The sequence below is a fragment of the Phaenicophaeus curvirostris genome, chromosome 2 (assembly GCF_032191515.1).
Source record: "Phaenicophaeus curvirostris isolate KB17595 chromosome 2, BPBGC_Pcur_1.0, whole genome shotgun sequence".
NCBI classification, from domain to species: Eukaryota; Metazoa; Chordata; class Aves; order Cuculiformes; family Cuculidae; genus Phaenicophaeus; species Phaenicophaeus curvirostris.
This window is the reverse complement of record NC_091393.1, coordinates 117,624,986-117,645,809: the sequence shown is the minus strand read 5'-3', so window position 1 is coordinate 117,645,809 and position 20,824 is coordinate 117,624,986. Positions and strand designations below refer to the sequence as shown.

The following is a 20,824-nucleotide window of genomic DNA, read 5'->3' as shown; positions in this document are numbered from 1 at the left end:
AATCGCGTTCCGCTCTCAGTGTCTGGCCACGCCCACACTATTGTTAGGCCACGCCCCCAGCCAGTCACGCCCCTGAGTGTGTTGGCGGGCCACGCCCACATGGGGTTCTGGCCACGCCCACTCGCGGCGCCGCGCTCCCCGGTCCTAGTGCGCGGCCCTGGTGCTCCCTGTGCCGGAGGGCTGGGTCCAGCCCTGTTCAATGTCTTTATCAATGACCTGGATGAAGGCATCGAGTGCACCCTTAGCAAGTTTGCGGACGACACTAAGCTGGGTGGAAGTGTCGATCTGCTGGAGGGTCGGGAGGCTCCAAAGGGATCTGAACAGGCTGGACCGCTGGGCTGAGACCAATGGGATGAGGTTTAACAAGGCCAAATGCCGGGTCCTGCACTTGGGGCACAACAACCCTGAGCAGCTACAGACTAGGAGAAGTCTGGCTGGAAAGCTGCCTGGAGGAGAGGGACCTGGGGGTGTTGGTTGACAGCGACTGACCATGAGCCAGCAGTGGCCCAGGTGGCCAAGAAGGCCAATGGCATCTTGGCTTGGATCAGAAACGGCGTGACCAGCAGGTCCAGGGAGGTTCTTCTCCCTCTGTACTCGGCACTGGTGAGACCGCTCCTCGAATCCTGTGTTCAGTTCTGGGCCCCTCACCACAAGAAGGATGTTGAGGCTCTGGAGCGAGTCCAGAGAAGAGCAACGAAGCTGGTGAAGGGGCTGGAGAACAGGCCTGATGAGGAGCGGCTGAGAGAGCTGGGGGTGTTTAGCCTGGAGAAGAGGAGGCTGAGGGGAGACCTCATTGCTCTCTACAACTACCTGAAAGGAGGTTGTAGAGAGGAGGGAGCTGGCCTCTTCTCCCAAGTGACAGGGGACAGGACAAGGGGCAATAGCCTCAAGCTCCACCAGGGCTTGAGTCTGATATCAGACTAGATATCAGAAACAAATTTTTCACAGAAAGGGTCCTTGGGCACTGTTAGAGGCTGCCCAGGGAGGTGGTTGAGTGCAGGTATTCCTGGAGGTGTTTAGAAGATGAGCAGACGAGGTGCTCAGCGATGTAGTTTAGGGGCAGATAGGAACGGTTGGATTTGGTGATCCAAGAGGTCTTTTCCAACCTGGTGGTTCCGTGGTTCCATCCCGCTGCTCCCCGTATCCCCCCGAGGCCAGCAGATGGCGCCGGGGCTGCAGCGCTCGGGCTCGCTCCGGGACAGACGGACACCCCGCCGGGGCCACCGCTCCCTGCCTGGATTATCCCTACCTGGACTATCCCTGCCTGGATTAATCCTGCGCGGACTATTCCTACATGGATTATCCTTACCTGAACTATCCCTGCCTGGGTTATCCCTACCTGGACTAAACTCACCTGGATTATCTCTGCCTAGACTAATCCTGTCTGGACTATCCCTGCATGGATTATCCTTAACTGGACTATCCCTGCATGGATTATCCCTACGTGGAATAAACCCGCATGGATGATCCTTGCCTAGACTAATCTTGCTTGAATAACTCCTGCCTGGATTATCCCTACCTGGACTAAACCCACCTGTATTAAACCCACCTGGATTATCCTTGCCTGGATTAATCCTGCCTGGATTACCCCTGCATGGATTATCCCTACCTGGACTAAACCAACCTGGATTATCCTTTCCTGTATTAATCCTGCCTGGACTACCCCTATATGGATTATCCTACCTGGACTAAACGCACCTGGATTGTCTCTGCCTAGGCTAGTCCTGCCTGGATTATCCCTACCTAGTTTAAAGCCACCTGGATTAAACCTGCCTGGATTATCCTTGCCTGGGTTAATTCTGCCTGGACTAATCCTGCCTGGATTATCCCTACCCAGATTATCCCCATCTGAATTATCCCTGCCTGGACTAACCTGGCCTGGGTTATCCCTACCCAGACTATCCCTGCCTGGTTTAACCCTTTGTGGGGCTGGTTGGAGGTGCTGCACTGGGGCACCCTAAGGTGCCAGAGCCTTAATCCCATAGATGAAGCTCCAAGACAGCTCTCCAGCCCCCTGGGGCTGCTTTGGGGGGGGCACAAACCCACCCCCCTAGCCCCATCGTGGGCAACTCTGTCCTCCAGGCTCCTCTCAACCAGCCATGACCCCCAGCCCCGCACCTAGGGGGACAGGGAGCCCCTCCACACCTGGCAGCGGGTGCTGTTACCGGTGTCCATCCCCTGCCCCGGGGCCTCCCCGCCAGCCGGAGATGAATTGTTTTTCCATCTGACGTCAACCCCAGGGCCCTGACCCGTGGGAGGTGAAAAAACCCACTCCAAGGGCTTTGCCAAGGCCAGCTGAGCCATGGGAGTTAACCCTTCCTGCAGCCTTGGGTGGGGGACAGGGAAGGGGTGGGCATCGCCTCCTGGCCTCGCTACCTGCCAGGGATGTGATGGGGAGGGGACCGAGATGTGTCCCTGGGGAGGGATGTGATGGGGAGCAAAATTTATCCTGGAGAAGAGGAGGCTGAGGGGAGACCTCATTGCTCTCTACAACTACCTGAAAGGAGGTTGTGGAGAGGAGGGAGCTGGGCTCTTCTCCCAAGTGACAGGGGACAGGACGAGAGGGAATGGCCTCAAGCTCTGCCAGGGGAGGTTTAGGCTGGACATCAGGAAAAAATTTTTCACAGAAAGGGTCATTGGGCGCTGGCAGAGGCTGCCCAGGGAGGGGGTTGATTCACCTTCCCTGGAGGTGTTTAAGGGACGGGTGGACGAGGTGCTGAGGGACATGGTTTAGTGATTGATAGGAATGGTTGGACTCGATGATCCGGTGGGTCCTTTCCAACCTGATGATTTTATGATTCTATGAAATGGCATTTGCGAAGGCAGCCCCCACAGTGGGCAGCTCATGCCTGGAGGAGCCCAACATGGGGCATTAGGGACACGCAGACCCCCCAGGAGATGGCAGGAGGGCAGGAGGAGTGTGGATGAACTGGTAAGGTGAGGACTGTGGCATCTCCCACCCATGCACACGCACCCCCTGTCACCCACAGAGATGCTCCCCCACCCCATGTAATTAATGAGGCCGTGAGGTCCACCCCATCATTAGCAAAGCGCTTAATTCTTCAATCTCCCAGGCTCTGCTGCTGTTTCCCAGGCTCCAGGCTGCCAGCTGGAGCATTCCCATACCTCCCTGTTGTCCCTGACCTAGGGAGGGTGTTGATTCCCCCCCACCATCAAACATGCACTTTGCCCAGGGCTGCAGGCGTGGGCAGGGACGATGCTGCCTGCATCCACCTCATCTCCATCACCTTCCTGAAAACACCCACCCTTGATGCCAGACAAGGGATGGGTTGGCTCTTCCTGGGGGCACCCCCACTTTTGGGCTGCAGGAGGGGTCAGTGATGCTCCCTCCAGTGAGATCGGGAAGGGAGTGACATAACAGAATCATAGAATCGTGGGATGGTTTGGCCTGGAAGGGACTTCAAAGCCCAGACGGTTCCAGCCACGTGCCATGGGCAGAGACACCACTTCTCTGGGACATTGTTCAGCTGCTGTCAACCAACACCCCCAGTTCTTTTTCCACCAGGCAGCTTTCCAGCCACTGTTCCCCAAGCCTGGAGCACTACATGGGGTTGTGTCCCAGGTGCAGGACCTCATATCATTGGTCTCAGACCCTGGATCTAGCTTGTCCAGATCCATCTGCCCTCAAGTAGATCAGGAGACAAGCAAACAGAGGCTTATCCCAAGTGAATTCTCACACTTCCCAGTCCCCGCAGACCAAAGATATGGAGCTACAGCATGGGGAGGACTCTCCACTCCCAGTCCCTCATCCTCTCCCAGCACCAGAAGCGATGGAGCTGAAGCGGTGCCAAGGTTTGAACCAGCCTTTATTTCTCTCTCTAAGGAAAGTAGCTCAGTGGTACAAATAGACTTTGGCATGAGAACCAGAGAAACCTTGCCGGGGCCGGGGGAAGCGTGGTTCCCCACGGGTGCCCGAGGGTGAGAAAGATGCAGAAACCGAAAAGAAATCCCACCAGGAATCATCACCAAGTTTGCCTCCAGAGTCCTTTCCAATAGATATTTACAGATGTCTATAGATATGATGATAGCGTCATTTATAATAAATACCCTCTGGTATCTAACAGTGTGTACAGGGCATCAAGTATTAGAAATACATTGGTTTTCTTCGGTTAAAAGGTGAGACAAGAAACAGGGGGGCTCCCCCAAAGTTCCCCAGCACCCCCATGCATGTCCCAGTGTCCTCTGTGTCCCCTGTGTTTTGTGAGCTGGCAGGGGGTAGCGATGGGGATGCTCCCTGTGGGGCTGCCCCGTGCATGGAGGAGAGGGCAAAGAAAGTGGTTTTCACCCCCTCTTTTGTCATATTGGGGTGTCTGCACTGGAGGGGACACCACGCACGTCGTGGGTCTCAGACAGGGGGGAGACCTGGGGGCACATCCTGCTCTGGGCATTGGGGTGAGACAGGGTGCAAGTCAAAAGGTGTAACCTGGGGGTGTGAAGAAAGGTGAAAGGGTCTTGCAACGCCCCGATTGCCCCCCAGAAAAAGCTCCCCGAGGCTAACGGCTCCGTCCCCAGAGCTGCCACAGGGAAGGATGGAGATGAGGGTCCCAGGAGACCACGCTGCCTCTCCTGCCTCCGGGCTTCCCACTGCGAAAATCTATGGGACGCCCAGGTTTGCCCATCTAAAAGGGATTCAATAACCCCAGAAAGCTCTCTGAGGGCTGCCCATTGAGGTTTTCGGCAGCCTACGTGACACTCGGCTTGTTTTCTCGGCCACAGGGGCAGGCTGATGTGCACAGCGATGGCAAAAGCTCCATCTAAGCCCCTCTTAGCCTGATTTGCCCGCTGATGCGTGCTCGCAGCATCCCTCGCTGCCCAGGGTTCTGCCTTCCTCCAGGGCGACCCCGCAGCTGGAGGAGGCAAAGGATGGAAGGGACAGGATCCCAGTGCTGCTGGAGGCTGGTGCCTCGTGTCCTCCTCTCCTTGTGTCCCACGTGTCCAGCTCTCGGCCGTGGCATCGCATGCAGCATCACATGCTCAGGCTGCCGTGGGGCTGCTGTGGGGCTGCCGTGGAGACACAAGGGTCCCCAGCCACTTGCACAAGAGGCATCATGGTGAGAGGTGCAGGCATAGTCCCCACCCCATCAGGTTCAACCCCTCTCCAGCTCTTCACATTTCACATTTTCGAGGAGTGGTTTTGCAAAATAAAATAAAATAAGATTAATTTAAATTAAGATAAAATTAAAAAAAAACACAACAAAAAATACAGCAGCTCCCTCCCTTCTTCCCACTCTTGAGAGGACCAGGGCAGCCTCAGTGATGCTCCTGCATCCCTCCCGGGTCCTGGCAGAGAAACACGGCTCCCCCAGGGTTCCCAGCTCGATGCCGTCCCATCTGCAGCCAGACCCTGGGGTAGGTTCTCCTCCTGCAAGGACCAAGAAGGTTCCTTGGACAAGGAGGGGTCCAGGGTGGGGATGGAGAAGGGTTACACGGAGCTGCGGCGCTTCATGAGGCTCGGGAAAGCTGCCAAGCTGTGGAGACCCGTGGAGACAGAGCTGATGGCCGAGCGGCGGGTGTTGCAGAAACATCTGTTGGAAGGCGTCTCCGGACAGCGGCCGGGCGAGGAGTGGCTCTGCTCCACACAGGTGTCCGAGGTGGAGAGGTCCCTGGGGATGATCATCGGGATGGAGTACTGCAGCTTCTCCCGGCTCTTGTACCACAGGCACGAGCACATGGATTGGAAGTGGAGAACCTCAGCGTAGACGTTCCGAAAGCCACCCCCGCTGCCGCCACCGCCACCCACGGGCACCGCCGGCGCAGGTGAGGCAGCGTCTGTGGTGTGGATGCTGCTGGCTTGCCCGTTGCGGGTGAGCAGCGCCCGATGCTCAGCGTCTCGCTTCTCGTCCTCCGCGTTCATGGTCATGAAGCGCAGCACCACCAGGTTGAGGAAAGCCCCGATGACCGTCAGCCCTGTCAGGATGTAGACGAAGCTGAAGGCCACGTACTGTGGCTTGTTCTGGAGGGCTTCGTCCTTCTGCAGGGCCACGTAGTCCCCGAACCCAATGGTGGTGAGGGTGATGAAACAGTAGTAGTAGGCGTGGAAGAAGCTCCAGTGCTCGTAGTAGGAGAAGGCGGCTGCCCCGATGCAGAGGGTGCTGATACAGGAGAAGAACCCGATGGTGACCATGTTGGCCATGGAGACCTCCGCCTGCCTCATGCCAAGGCACTTCTTGATACGGTGAAGGAGGTACTTGACAAAGGTGTTGATCCTCTCGCCCAAGCTCTGGAACATGACGAGGGTGAGCGGGATCCCCAGCAGGGCGTAGACCATGCAGAAGACCTTCCCACCATCCGTGCTCGGGGCTGCATGGCCGTAACCTGGGGAGCAAAGCCACAGAGCGGGATCAGCTCGGTGGTCCAAGTGGTGCAGTGCCTCAAATCTCTCCTCCAACTGAGATGCTGGTGGTGAACCCCAACTTTGATCAGTGCCATCCTCACCCCCAGGCACAAAGAGTGACCAAGGGTGGCTGGAAAGGCTGGAGGGATAACAGGGGCTCCAAATTTAGGCTGAACATTAGGAAAAAAATTTCACAGAAAGGGCACTGGGCACTGGAAGAGGCTGCCCAGGGAGGTGGTTGAGTCACCTTCCCTAGAGGGGTTTAAAGGATGGGTGGACGAGGCGCTGAGGGACGTGGTTTAGTGTTTGATAGGAATGGTTGGACTCTATGATCCAGTGGGTCTCTTCCAACCTGGTGATTCTATGATTCTATGAAATGAATCAAATGATTCTATGATTCTATGAAATGAAGAGGAAAATGAAGAGGAAGGGCCTGGAGAACAGGATTGGGGAAGAGAGAAAGTCCTTGGATTGCGGGGAATGGAGCTGGGGGGCTGGTGGGAGGTGATAGATGAGATGCTGTATCCCTGGGTTGGTGTAGAGCAGCTCAGGGATGCTTGGATGGACCCTGGCTGGGGTGGGAGGACGTGGAAATTGGAGATTGTTCTTCCCTGAAACACCCATCCCGGAACAGTCCATCTCAGATCAGCTGGGTGGAGAGGTGCAGGAGATGGGGAAAATAGGGGTTTTTAAGGAATCAAGAGAGGAGGACAGCTGGCTCCCCTCTGTCAACCCAGCCCCGTGTCCCCATGTCCCACTGCCTGGATCCAGGGAGGTGGGAGAGCATCCACACCCAGCCCCAAGGGGCCCATCTGGGTTTCAATTATTCTCCCATCTTCACAAACCCCATGCAGACAGGAATATTGCTGCCTCTGTGCTGGCAGACTATTTGTCCCTAATGGATCCTGGGCATCCCAGGAGCCTGTGGGATGTGTGGGAGCCGAGCTGGTCTGCCCTGGAGAGCTGTGCCAAACCCCTGTGCTGTGGGAGCTGCCCTCACTGCCAGACACCAGCCACTTCCCTTTCCCTTTCCCTTTCCCTTTCCCTTTCCCTTTCCCTTTCCCTTTCCCTTTCCCTTTCCCTTTCCCTTTCCCTTTCCCTTTCCCTTTCCCTTTCCTCCTCCTCCTCCTCCTGGAGAAGCCACAGCTCACCACACTGTCCCCCGCGCCCGTGGGAACAGCAGGCAGGAGGTCACCCTGCCCTGGCTCTGTTTAATCCCAGCTGGGCAGAGGCAGGCGGCATCCCTCATTGTCACCCACGCCGGCAGCCTCGGGAGGCCAAGGATTAAGCTGGGCCAGAGTGACATGAAAACAAGGATTGTCAGATCTCCATCCAAGCCACCTCTGAGGAGCTGGTGTGACCTCTCCCAGCTGCCAGGGATGCCGGGTCTGGCTGCAGCTGTGGAGAGCGTTGCCAGAAAGCATCACCGGGGAGAGAGCATCACCAGAGAGCATCACCAGAGAGCATCACCAGAGAGCATCATAGAGTCATAAAATGATAGAAGGGTTTAGATTGGAAGGGACCTCAAAGCTCATTCCATTCCAACTCCCTGCCATGGGCAGGGACACCTCCCACTGCAGGAGGATGCTCCAAACCCCATCCAATCTGGCCTTCAACACCTCCAGGGATGGGGCAGCCACCACTTCTCTGGCAACCTGTGCCAGGGCCTCACCTCCCTCACAGGAAAACATTTCTTCCTAAGATCTCATCTGAATCGCCCCTCTTTCAGCTTAAAACCATTCTCCCTCATCCTGTCACTGCACTCCCTGATAAGAGAGCATCAGCACAGAGTATCATCGTAGGGCATCACCAGAGAGCATCATGGAGAGCATCACTAGAGAGCATCATCAAGGAGAGAGCACCACCACAGAACATCACTAGAGAGCATCACCAGAGAGAGAGCATCACCAGAGCATCACCAGAAACCACTATTGTCGTCATGAGTGCTAGGTGCCAGCCTATTCTTCCCTCACTGATGGAAAAGGGGGCTGCTGGGTGCCCCGTCCCCACCTGCTGCTTGCCGTCCCTCCTCATCAGCAGAGGGGACACTGAGGCACTGCTACAGCACCACGCCGGCTGCTGCGTCCTGCAGTAGAACCAGCTGATGCATTTCAAACCGGGGTCACATCCTGCTGCCCTCGGGGCAGGGGCTGCTTGCCCCTACCCTTCAGCTCCTCCCCACAGCCTGAATCTCCCCATTCCTCCCTCATCAGCTGGTCAAGACGGGGTTGTAGGATGCGAGCCTCGAGCGTTGCCTGTTCCTGCCTGCCCTGCACCAGCGCAGCCTCCCGCAGCTATATTTAGCCCAGTTTCCCCAGGGAAGGGAGTTTATGAGCTCTCGCAGTGCGTCCAAGCGTCCGTCAATCTGCCAGGCCCCCCCTTTTCCAGCTCCAGCAGGCACTGCCTGATCTCCAGCACGTCTGAGGATGGGAGGGAAGGACACCGGGATAGGAAATACAGACAACGGGGAGAGGGAGGCCCTGGGAAGGCGGCACAGAGGGTGAACCCCTCAGACCCCTTTTGCACCTACGGTTTCATCCAGGAAGGAAATACACTGGACAGGAGAGCTTGGCTCACAGGGATGCTTCAAAGCCCTGACAGCTGCCAGGTTCAACAGTGGCTCTGACGGACTTTGTGGCATGTCCCAGCCCGGTGACGCTCCCAGGAACAGGCGACGAGGCTCCCTGCCATGCTCCTACCCTGAGAAGGAGCTCAACATCCCTGCTCCTCTCCATCTCCTACCTCCCTCCTGCAGCCCCTCTAAACCTCCCCACTGGGTGGATGCTCCAGGGTGTCCCAGGATGGATGTTGCCAAAGGAGAGCAGAGTGCAGGGTGTTCTGCTCCCGCTCAGGGTGCTGCGAGCAGGCAGGGAGCGTGGCGTGTGTCCCCAGGGAGAAAATATGACATGTCCCTGAGGAACGCGGCCGGCTCGTCTCCTTTTTAGGGCTGTGGAGGAGCAGGGGTGGATCTGGCCGCAGCTCTGGAGAGCAGGTGCAGGTCTGGGCTGTCCGCTGGCCTGGAGCAAATCCCAGGCTGTCGGGAGCGATGGATGGTGGGGATTAGCAGGGCAGCTGCTGGGGGTGGGAGGAGGGGGGTGGAACTTTGCAGAGCAGAGGTGTTATAAAGCTGGAGGGTGCAAAGGGCTGGAAAGTAGGGAAGAGGGTCCCTGGCAGGTGGCACTGGGTGCTGGAGGGGATGGGATGGGGCTGAGCACTCCAGGGAGGGGGAGACAGGGATGTGAGATGTAGGGAGTCAGGGCCAGGGAGTGCAGGGGCCAGAGATGGGGCATGTGGGGAGCCAGGGTAAGGGTGCAGGGAGACAAGGATTGTGGGTGTAGGGATCCAGGAACAAGGGGTGCAGGGAGACAAGGGAGGGGGTACAGAGAGCAAGGAACAGGGGTACATGGAGCCAGGGATGGGGGATGCAGAGAGATAGGGCAGAGGTGCAGGGAGTGAGGTTTGGGGGAATGGACTGAGCCAGGGCAGGGGTGCAGGAAGCCAGGAAGAGGGTGCAGGGAGCCAGGGATGGAGGGAGCCAGGGCAGGGTGCAGGGAGTCAGGGCAGGGCATGGGGAGTCCCAGCTGACAACTGCCATTGCAACAGCCTGGCCCCTGCAGGGATGCTGGAGCCCTTCACCACAGTCTCTGACCTGCTGCTGCTGGATCTACCAAGCCACTGACCACTCTGGGGGTCAACAGTGCTTTGGAGCAGCCTCTGTTTCTGTCCCAGCCTGGGATGAAGAAAATTCCAGTCCCTCCAAGCCCAGGCTGAACCCAGGTTTGATCCTTCCAAGCCCAGGCTGAACCCCGCTCTGGTCCTTCCAGCCCTGAGATGAACCCAACTCTTGTCCTTACAAACCCGGGATGAACCCAGCTCCAGTCCTCCCAAGCCTGAGATAAACCCAATTCTGGCTCTTCTAAGCCAACTTCATCTGTGGACGCTGGTGGACTACAAACAGGAGTGCCCCAGGGACGCCTCGGTGGCAGAAAATCCTCATCCCCCAGAGATGTCCTGCCCTCCGTGAGACCATGAACAGACCCCATGCCTGTAACTGGCTGGCACCACGGTGAACACACAGTAACCCCATTCTTCCAAAACCCTTCAGCACCCAAAGCATCCAGCCCTGAGACCACCAAGCGCCTGTCCCATGCACCCCTTTCTCCTGGCCCTCATGGAGAAAACCTTGGTGGTTCCCCAGACACAGAAGCAATAGCCAGGCATCCCTTGGTGTGCAGCATACCCCAGGTGGCATCCTCCCGCTCCATTGCTCCAGTAAGGATCAGCCTCCCACTCATTGTCTAATGGGTTTCCTGATGTGTCCCATGGGTAATGTGAGCTTGGATGAGGTGTAAATGCCAAGCTCTTTCCACTGCTAGTGGCCAAGAGCAAGCCCTGCCAGTTAACCAGTGCCCAAGCTGAGCCTGGAGATCACGGTTGTCCCCCAGGATAGGGATGGGGACCCAGTGGATGCAGCCAGCACGCGGGACGCCCCTCAGCACTGCCTGGGAGATGTCCCACCTTCCCAAGGTGAGCAAACAAGCAGGCAGGGAGCGGGTGGGAAAGACAGCATGTGGCAGCAGTTACCAGCCTGTTCAGGAAAATGTGACCCCGGCACAGAGGGGCACGGTGCTGCGTGGGGACACACGTGTCCTGCAATGCCTCCATCTGCACCCAGACAGGGGTTGAAGGCAGTGGGAAGGGGCTCATCCTGCCTGGGGACACCTCCTGGGCAGGACAGGGTGAGAGGCAGCTGGAGAAGAGGGACAGGACCCAGGTAGGGGCTCCCCAGGGCTGGGCTGAACTTGGAGCTGGAACGAGTCCTGGGACACACAGCAATCAGACTGTCCCCATTCCAGCTGGGCCCTGGACACGGAGCAGGGACTGTCTTTGCTGTGCCTTCACCAGGGCAGGTGAAGGGTCAGGTAGCTAGCTGTCCTCTCACCCTGCCATCCATCCATCCATCCATCCATCCATCCATCCAATGACCCATCTATCCATGCATCCTTCCTTCCATCCATCTGCACACTCACCTGTTCATCCATCCATTCTTCAATCCACCCACCTGTTTGTCCATCCATTCTTCAATCCACCCACCCGTTCATCCATCCATCCATCCATCCATCCATCCACCTAGTTACCCTTTTACCCATGCATAGGATCATGGAATGGTTTGGGCTGGAAGGGAACTTCCTTCCTTCCTCCCTTCCTTCCTCCCTTCCTTCCTTCCTCCCTTCCTTCCTTCCTCCCTTCCTTCCTTCCTCCCTTCCTTCCTCCCTCCCTTCCTTCCTCCCTCCCTTCCTTCCTTCTTCCTTCCTTCCTTCTTCCTTCCTTCCTTCCTTCCTTCCTTCCTTCCTTCCTTCCTTCCTTCCTTCCTTCCTTCCTTCCTTCCTTCCTTCCTTCCTTCCTTCCTTCCTCCCTTCCCTCTACCCATCTATCCACTCATCCACTCAACCACCCCTCCATCCACAAATCTCTCTCCACCCCCTCTCTCCCTGCCCCCCCCCCCCCATCTCCATCTTCACTGCCCTCTCTCCCTACTCCCCCCCAAAAAATCCCCCTGCACTCTGTCTCCATCCAAGGAGCTGCCTCTAGGGGGTGGCAGGTGGTGGGGTCACCTAGGGTGGGGGTCACACTGGGGAGAGGGTGCCAGACCTGGCTGGGGATTCATGTCTCTACAGGGTGGGAGGGACCCTAGAGTTGGAGCCCACCCCCACCCCAAACCACAGCATTGGGGTACCCTCTGCATCAGCATCTGAACCCCAGCCACCCCTTGGTCCCCACATCACTTTGTCCCCTCTACACATTTGGGGAGGGGCCAGCATCCCCAAAGGGACTCAGAGCTACCCCCACCACAATGGGGTGGCGTGGGGCAGCCCCCCCGCCCCTTCTCCCTGCCTGCAGGAGGATCTGGGGGTGCAACCCACGCCTGTCCCCCCACCCCCGCCTCCAGGCATTGCTGCCTGCAGGAGGAGGTGGGGCCGGGTCCTTCTGGAGGGGGTCAGGATGGTGTCATGGAAAATCCCAGTGCCGGCCAAGTGCCCTGTTTGCGCCAAAACTGGCAAGTTTTCCCTCGATCCTGGGGCGCCGCCAGGCCCCTTCCTGGCCGCCCCTGCTCCATCCCTCCTCTCGCAAAAGGGGGGGTGCAGCAGGGCTCCCCTACCCGCCCTCGGGGGCCCTGGAGGGGGTACAAGGTAGGATACCCCGGTGATGGGCGCTGCTGGATGCAGGCAGACGCTCCAGCCCCAGGGGCTGGGTGTTTGGGGGTACAAGCAGACCCCCCGACCTCAGAAGCTGGTCCTGCTGGGTTTTGGGATGCAGGCGGACACCTCGACCCCAGAGGCTGGGTGGAGGTGGGGGCACCCCAAAACCCCCATGGGACAACCCAGACCTGCCGCTGGGGACATCCTCGCTGATGATATCCAGAGCAGAGCCACTTTGCTCCACTTTCTGCACCGGGAGAGGGAAAAGGGGCCTCTGCAGGGAATAAAAAAACTCATTTAAGGCCTTCAGGATGGACTTGCGCTAGAGCCTGAGTGGGATGGGGACGCGGCACTCAGCATCATCTCCCCAGGGAGCTGGAGCCTGATCCGGTCACCCTGCCACCTTCTCCCTGCTGAGTTCCCGAGCCGTCCATGGCTCTGGCTGCAAAGTTCCCTGCACCAGGGATGCTTCCTTGGATGCTTCCTTCCCTGTACCCTTTCCCCAGCCAAATCCTGCTCTCAGTCACCCTGGTAGGCAGGTGGGTGTATGTGCTACCCCAGCACCGTGTGCCAGTACCATGAGCTGTGCACCAGCACCCAGCACCGTGCACCAGCACCCACCAGTGTGCAGCACCGTGCGCCAGCACTCAGCACCGTGCACAAGCACACAGCCCAGCAGCGTGCACCAGCAACGTGCACAGAATCCAGAACCATGCACCGGTGCCCAGCACCATGTGCAGGGCCATGCGTTGCGCATGACGAAGCTGGTGAGGGGGCTGGAGAACAGGCCTTACGAGGAGCGGCTGAGAGACCTGGGGTTGTTTAGCCTGGAGAAGAGGAGGCTGAGGGGAGACCTCATTGCTCTCTACAACTACCTCAAAGGAGGTTGTGGAGAGGAGGGAGCTGGGCTCTTCTCAGAAGTGACAAGGGGAAATGGCCCCAAGCTCTGCCAGGGGAGGGTCAGACTGAGCATTAGGAAAAAAATTTTCACGGGAAGGGTCATTGGGCACTGGAACAGGCTGCCCAGGGAGGTGGTTGAGTCCCCTTCCCTGGAGGTGTTTAAGGGATGGGTGAATGAGGTGCTGAGGAACATGGTTTAGTGATTGATGGGAATGGTTGGACTCGGTGATCCGGTGGGTCTTTTCCAATCTGGTGATTCTATGATTCCATGATTCCATGCACCAGCACTCAGCACCATTCACCATGAGCAGTGCCACGTGCCACGCACCATCCCACGCCCCAACGCTGTGCACCAGAGTCCAGCACCATGTGCAGAGCCGTGCACCATGCACCAGAACCACACGCAGGGCTGTGCACCTTGCCACACACCAACACCCAGCGGTGGGCACCGCTCCCCAGCACCATGTGCAGTGCCGTGCACTGTGGAGGGGATTGAGACACTGACTTCAATCCAATGGATCAAAGACTTCTCCACCTCTGGAATCTCCTCCAGGTGTTCTCCATGCCAGGCATTCAATGTATTCATCTGCCACATGCACTGTGCATCATTCCATAGACCAGAACCCGGTGCCCAGCACTGTGCACCACACTGCACACCAAAACTCAACGCCACGTGCCGCCCCGTGCACCGGCACCTCTCCAGCACCAGCGGGGCCCCACGGCCACTCTCCTCCACCCAGCTCTGCACTAGCCAGGTGAGCCTCCTACCCCCCCACCGCATGTTCCACTCTTGTTCCTTCAATTAACCCTCCCGGCCGTGATTTATCCAAGGTGGCGGCGCCGGCTATAAATCCCACGCTGCAGTCGCTTCAGGCTGAGAGCTGCCTGATAAATATTTAAGCAGGCTCATAAATCACACACCGGCAGAGCGGGGCTCTCCCACGGTTCCGACACAGGTCCAGCCTCTTGGCACCAGACCTGGCAGTGCCAACCTAGAGCAAACAGCCCTGAGGGCTGGTAGTTGGGGAGCGAAAAAAAAACAACCCTCTAAAGAAACTGGGTGTTTTTTTGCTTGGGTGATGAACCCCCATCATCTTGGAGCATCTCTGCCCCAGCTCACGGTGTTTATGCCTTGCTCTGAGTCAGGCTTTGCTGGCGAGTTTAATGAGGCATCAGCTGGGAGAGGCCAGGCTGGGGGCAGGGAGGGAGCGGGTATTAATTGCTGTTATCGCCCTGGGATAGAAAGAAGCAGGGAATTTATAGCCTGAGCAGGAAGAGAGGAGGGGGGAGGAGAGGTGGGAGTGGGATGCACGAGGGAGGGATGCTCGCAAAGGGGCAGTGTCTGCAAGTAGGGCCAAGAACCCGGTTAGGAGGGTCCCTGGGTTGAATCTCATGGGAGAGGAGATATGCGATACCTCCCCACCTCACCACGACACGGGTTTGCTGGAGCCTCCTGGGAAAAGGCTCTGCCTTCTCACTGAAGGTGCTGAGTCCCAGCTGGGCAGGCTGCTGGGAGAGCAAGCTGTGACTGCCACCCCTAAACCACACCTCTCTGCTGGAAAGACCTCAGGGATGGCTCCGATCTCGGTGTATCCATGCCATCTCCCTGTCCGCCCTCTCTGCACTCATCCCCTGCGACAAGGATCAGTGGCAGAGGTACCTACGCCCTCATTAGGTTTCAAAGTGAACATCCCAGCCAGTAATCTCAGCATACCACAGGCAAAGGTGACAGGAGGTGACCTAACGCCTAACTGGAGAGGGAAGGAAAGTGGTCTGGACCTCCCAGCGCTGCTTTCTGCTGACTCCTGCAGCTCATCAGCATGGCTGGGGCACTCAAACGAACCCCAGCAGTGACCAAGGAGCCACTAAGCTGGAAGGAGACCCCCCTCTGAAGGGCATGGTTTAGTGTTTGATAGGAATGGTTTGACTCGATGATCCGATGGGTCCCCTCCAACCTGGTTATTCTATGATTCTCCTGGAGAAGACCCCATGCTGTCAGTCCCAGGGTTTGAAAGGTGTGAGATCCTGTCTCTCCCTGTTGCCTGGGCATCACCTCCTGTGAGGGTCTGGGCTGAAGGGAGAGGAATCCTAGCCCTAGAACAGAGTGGTAGAGCCTTTCCCTCTGGCATGTTAACTCTGAAACCTATCAAAGGTGTGTTTATAGAATCACGGAATGGGTTGGGTTAGAAGGGACCTCAAAGCCCATCCAGTTCCAACCCCGTGCCATGGGCAGGGACACCTCCCACTGCATCAGGTTGCTCCAAGCCCCATCCAACCTGGCCTTGAACACCTCCAGGGATGGGGCAGCCACCACTGCTCTGGGCAACCTGTGTCACTGCCTCACCGCCAACACTAATTCCCACTTCTATCCCTTTTAGCAGGCACTGCTGGTGCAGGTTGGGAACAAAAATGTCCAGAGGCAGCAGGCACAACATCCTCAGCCTTCCCCCTCCTGACCAGCCCCAAATTCCTGCAGCGTCCTCCTTGCCCTGGAGACAGTGGCTCCTGTGCCTTTCCCTGAGATATTTCCCTGTGCTGGTAGCAGGAGGGCTGTGTTGGTACTGCTGGCGCTGGAGGTGGCTGGAGATGTGTGTGCCAGGGTGTCCCCAGCTCCTTCCTCTTCTCTCTATTCCCAGGCCAAGCCAAGAGGCGTGAGCTTCCAGGGCTTCATGCTGGGAGAGATGCTATGGATGCCATGGACTGGGGACAGGCGCAGTGCCACCAAAGCAGGCAGCCCAGGGATGGGGGTGATGGGGCGACTGATGGGGAGGACACAAGTAGAAGAGGTCAGTGGGGATCCAGTCTCATCCTCAGACTCTCCTGGCCCCAGCAGGGTCCCTGCTCCCTTGATAAACAAGTGAGGAGGGCTGTGACAGATGGTGACACCGCAGTGGCATTTGCCACCTGCCCCAGCCCACATGGCCGCACACAGCGAGGGAGGAGGGGATGATGTGTTTTTTGGGAGTGATCCAGCACGAGCCATCACAGCCAGCCCCGGAGCATGGAGGCCTCTGATGCGGGGACAAGGACTGAGGTGACAAGGGACCCATTAGGCTGACGGTGACATCCCATGAAGGGACCCCGAGGCCAACTCTGCCTGACTGCAAGGGCAGATGTCCTTCATCTCTGCCCCTGCAGCTCCCCTGGCCCCCGGCTTTGCAGGGAGAGGGTGACAGCAAGCCTAAATATCCTTGGTCTGGGATGCTGTGGGGATGTCTGGGTGCCAGGGCAGCTCCTCTGGGAAGGGACTGCACCCCACTAGGGCAAAGAGCTCAGGGCAGCCTCACAGAGCAAAGTGGGGGCTGTAGGAGACCTTCGGAGCAGTGCTGGGAGGGCAGCTCGCTTCTTGGCTCTCTTCCCAGCTAAATGAAAAAAAAAACATCCCGAAACATGAGAAAAACTTTCCAAGTGAGATCCATCACTGTCTTGGCTTTTCCTCCTTCCCAGCACAGGGATCTCAGCTGGTACAGGAGCCCCAGCATCCCAATTGCCTCTGGAACACAGTAGGGAACTTGGCTTTTCACCATCCCCAACTGCAGCTGGAGCTTTGCAGAGGGGTTGGTGGGTGATTTCCTGGAAAAGCGCCTTCCCCCCTCTGCTGGAAAATCCCATTTCATGGGAATAACGGGATTTGCTTTCCCCTCTTGTGACTTTTGATGATTTCGCTCCATTCCTTTTTTCTCAATTCCCAGACCAAGCAAAAGGCCGTGAGCAGGGAAAGGCTTCATGCTGGGAAAGATGCTCTGGATTGGGGACAGGCTCAGTGCCACCGGAGCAGGCAGCCCAGGGATGGGGGTGACAGAGTGACGGATTGTGAGACCATTCAGCAGCACCCACACCCCATTGCAAGGGGCCAGCTAAATCATCTGCTTTCAAAATGATCACATTTTGCTAAAATAAACATTCAATCGCATATTTACATCCACGCCCTTTCCCCCTGCACATCCTTGGACATCACAGAGAGGCTGAAGCCACCGGGAAAGAAAGGTTTGACTCCTGCGGTGCAGTAAAGCCTGGTTTGGGGACATTTAGGGGGAAGAGGGAGGCTGGATGTCATCATCCCAACCACAGATCAAGCTCAAGATGGATCTTTAAGGCCTGAACCCCCAGCCCCAGCTGCTTTGCCAGGCTGCAGCACCTACATCGGGGCTCAGCCACACTCGGTCATCCCTACTCCATCCTTCCAGGCCTCTGGGAAGCAGAGCTCAGTGTCCTGGGGGAGGCAGAGCGGGGACCCCAACGCCTGCCCGCAGCCCTCGAGCTGAGCCGTGGCCTCTTGGGACCAGGCTGGCTTTGTCTCCCTCCTCCATCGCTGCAGCATCCTTTGTTTGGGCTGGCTCGCTCCTGCTCGCCTCCCGCTCGCTCCTCTCCCCAGTCCCCCGCGCACCCCCTTGCCCGCTCCTCCTCTCTCTCTCTCACGTCAAACATAAGCTGCTTGTCTTCACTTTCAAAGCCTTTCCCAGCTGCTCCCATCAGCTGGGAGAAGCCAGAGCCTATTTCCGCTCAGCCCGTGGCCAATCCAACACCCATATCTCAGCCCCAAAACCCAACAGCCACCCCAGCACTTGTATCTCAGCCTTGAGAATCAACAGCCACCCAGAACACCCATATCTCAGCCTTGGGAACCAGCAGGCACCCCAAAACTCATCCCAGGAACCACCAGCCACTCTAACATCTGTATCTCAGCCCCGGGAACCAACAACCACTGCAACACCCCGTTCCTCAGCCCCAGGAACCAATAGTCACCCCAACACCTGAATTGCAGCCCCAGGAACCAACAGCCACCCCAACATCTGCATCTCAGCCCCAGCAACCAGCAGCCACCCCAACATCTGCATCTTAGCCCTGGGAACCACCAGCCACTCCAGCATCCATATCTCTGACCCAGGAACCAGCAGCCTCCCCAACACTCGTTTCTCAACTCCAGAAACCATCAGCCACCCCAATATCTGCATTTCAGCCCCAAGAACCAGCAGCCACCTCAACACTCACATCTTCATAACTGGTGCGCCACCAGCCCTTCTCTCCCACTCGTGCAGCTCCTTCCTCCACCACCCCGGGGACGTGGTACCCTCAGGGATCCTGGTCGTGCCTACAACAGCCACGTGCCATCCTGTTCCAGCCACCAGTTGTCCCCCAACCCTCCAGGCCTTCATGATGAGCTGAGGATGGGGCAGTTTGGGGACTAGGGGACAGTAGATGACCCCCAGATGCTTCAGTGAGGGACACAGAGAACAGATGGGTTGATGAGGAGAGCTGGAGGACAGATGGGTTGATGATGTGACTGGGTGATCGCACAGAGCAGTGGTCTGGAATCTAGCAGGTCCCTGCAGACCCCCCCCAGCTCCTGAAACCCTCTCCTAGAGTTGGGGAGTACCCTGGGTGGGGTCAAATCAGGGCAGCAAGACCATCCTGAAGACCCTCCTTGTAGGGTCTCCCCTGGACCAGACATGTCCCTGTTCCCTCCAGGCTGGGGGTCCCACCGTGCTGAGAAGAGCAGGAGATGGACTTGTAAGGGAACTCTGACTCCAGAGGACCTTCCTCCTCCAGAAAAGAGGAGATTGCCTGTCCCACCACCCAGCTGTGATCCACCATGAGCATCCACTACTCCTGCCCAGACTCTGCATCTCCTGGAACCCCTGTGGAGGACTGGAAAGGGGTTCCCAGCTCAGATACATCCCCGCGGACACCCCCGAGGTGCAGAGGGGGGTGAAGACCCCCCGTGCATAGGTCCCCAAAGCTGGAGGACGTGATTTTGGGGAGCTCAGGGGCTGTGGTGATGGAAGCCTCAAGAGCAGGCAGACCAGAGACCACAGGGATAGGCGGGTTGGTGTTCCCCAAGGGTGGAGAACCAGGAGGGAACCCCAATGACTCAGGGAGGGTCCGGAGAGGGGCCTGGGGTTGGGGAATGGGGCTGGTCGCCTCGATACCGCGGGGATGGGCACTGGGGGTTGGGGGGAAATCCGGGTGGCCGTTCGTTCTCCCGGTGGCGGAGGAACCGGGAGAGCAGATCGCCCCGACACCGCAGAGAAGGGCAGGGGGGGCTTCCCGGTGGCGGAGGAGCTGGGTGGCGGCGGGGGCCGATACCACGGGGATGGGCAGCAATCCGAGCGGCGGTTTCCCCGGTGCCGGAGAAGCCGAGAGAGACCGCGTGGACCGGTAGCGGAGGAGCAGTGCAGGCGGGTCGCCCCGATACCACGGGGATGGGCTGAAAGGGGGGTTCCCGGTGGCGGAGAAACCAGGAGAAAGAGTGTCCTCGATATCACAGGGATTGGGGCGGGGGTCGAGGGGGTGTGGGGGGGGGAGGAGGACTTCCCTGTGGCGGAGAAGCCGTGCGGGGACTGGCCGCCCCGATACCGCGGGGATGGGCAGGGGGCTTCCCGGCGGTGGAGGAGCCGAGAGAGCCGTTGGCCCCGGTACCGCGGGGACGGGTAGAAGAGGAACAAGGAGAGGAGGGGGGGGGGGGTGGGGGGTGTCGCCCAGATAACACTATGACGGGCAGAGAAGGTTTCCCGGCGGCAAAGGAGCCGGGAGAGCGGGTCGCCCCGATACCGCGGTGATGGGCGCACGGGGAAGATCCGCACGGGGGGGGGGCGGGGGAAACCGGGGACCAGCATCCCGCGACCGGGAAGGGTCTCCGGGGACACCGGGAAGCGCCGGGGCACGGTCGCCCGTTACCTATGGTGGTGATGACGGTGATAGCGAAGTAAAAGGAGCCGGCGAATTTCCACTGGACGCCGGCCTTGTGCGGCTTGAGCTTGAGGACGACCCACTCGAGTTCGCGGTAGCTCTCGGCGCTGAGGTTGTACTTGCTCTTGAGCTCCTGGCTCTTCGCCTCCAGCCGCCGCCGCTCCGCCGTCTCCTCCTCCGACTCGAGCGCGTCGAAGACGGCGGCTCCCACCAGCAGGTAGGTGAAGGTGCACATGATGAGCGCCAGCGTCCGCACGTTCTGCCGCTTCATGGTGCGGGGGGGGCTCGGCGGGGCGGCGGGGCCGTCTGGGGCATGGCGGCGGCGGCGGCGGCGGAGGCGGCGGCGGCAGCGGGAGCGGCAGCGCCCGGCGCGGCTCCGGGAGCGGAGCGGGAGACGGAGGGAGGGAGGGAGGGACGGGGGCGGCGGGGCGGGCGGGGGCGGAGCTGTCCTTCAGCACCACCGCCCCGGCACCGCCCGCAGCCGCCGGGACGCACCGGGACCTGAACCCACCGGGACCCGCACCCACCTGCACACACCGGCATCCACTGGGACAGGCACCCACCGGGATCTGCACCCACCGGCACCCACCGGCACCCACTGGGACCTGTACCCACCGGGATCTGCACCCACCGGCACACACCTGCACCCACCGGCACCCACTGGGACCTGTACCCACCG

General features: G+C 58.7%; 1 protein-coding gene across 1 annotated transcript; it reads right to left on the bottom strand.

The window, feature by feature from the left end:
• Positions 1-5,339: 5,339 nt before the first annotated feature.
• Positions 5,340-20,492, bottom strand: KCNK3 (potassium two pore domain channel subfamily K member 3). Its single transcript, XM_069850711.1, has 2 exons — positions 20,134-20,492; positions 5,340-6,336 (listed from the first exon to the last, which is right to left on the bottom strand). Exons 1-2 carry the CDS (start codon positions 20,414-20,416, stop codon positions 5,444-5,446), a joined length of 1,176 nt encoding a protein of 391 aa, XP_069706812.1. The 5' UTR covers positions 20,417-20,492; the 3' UTR covers positions 5,340-5,443.
• Between the last annotated feature and the right edge of the window lie 332 nt (positions 20,493-20,824).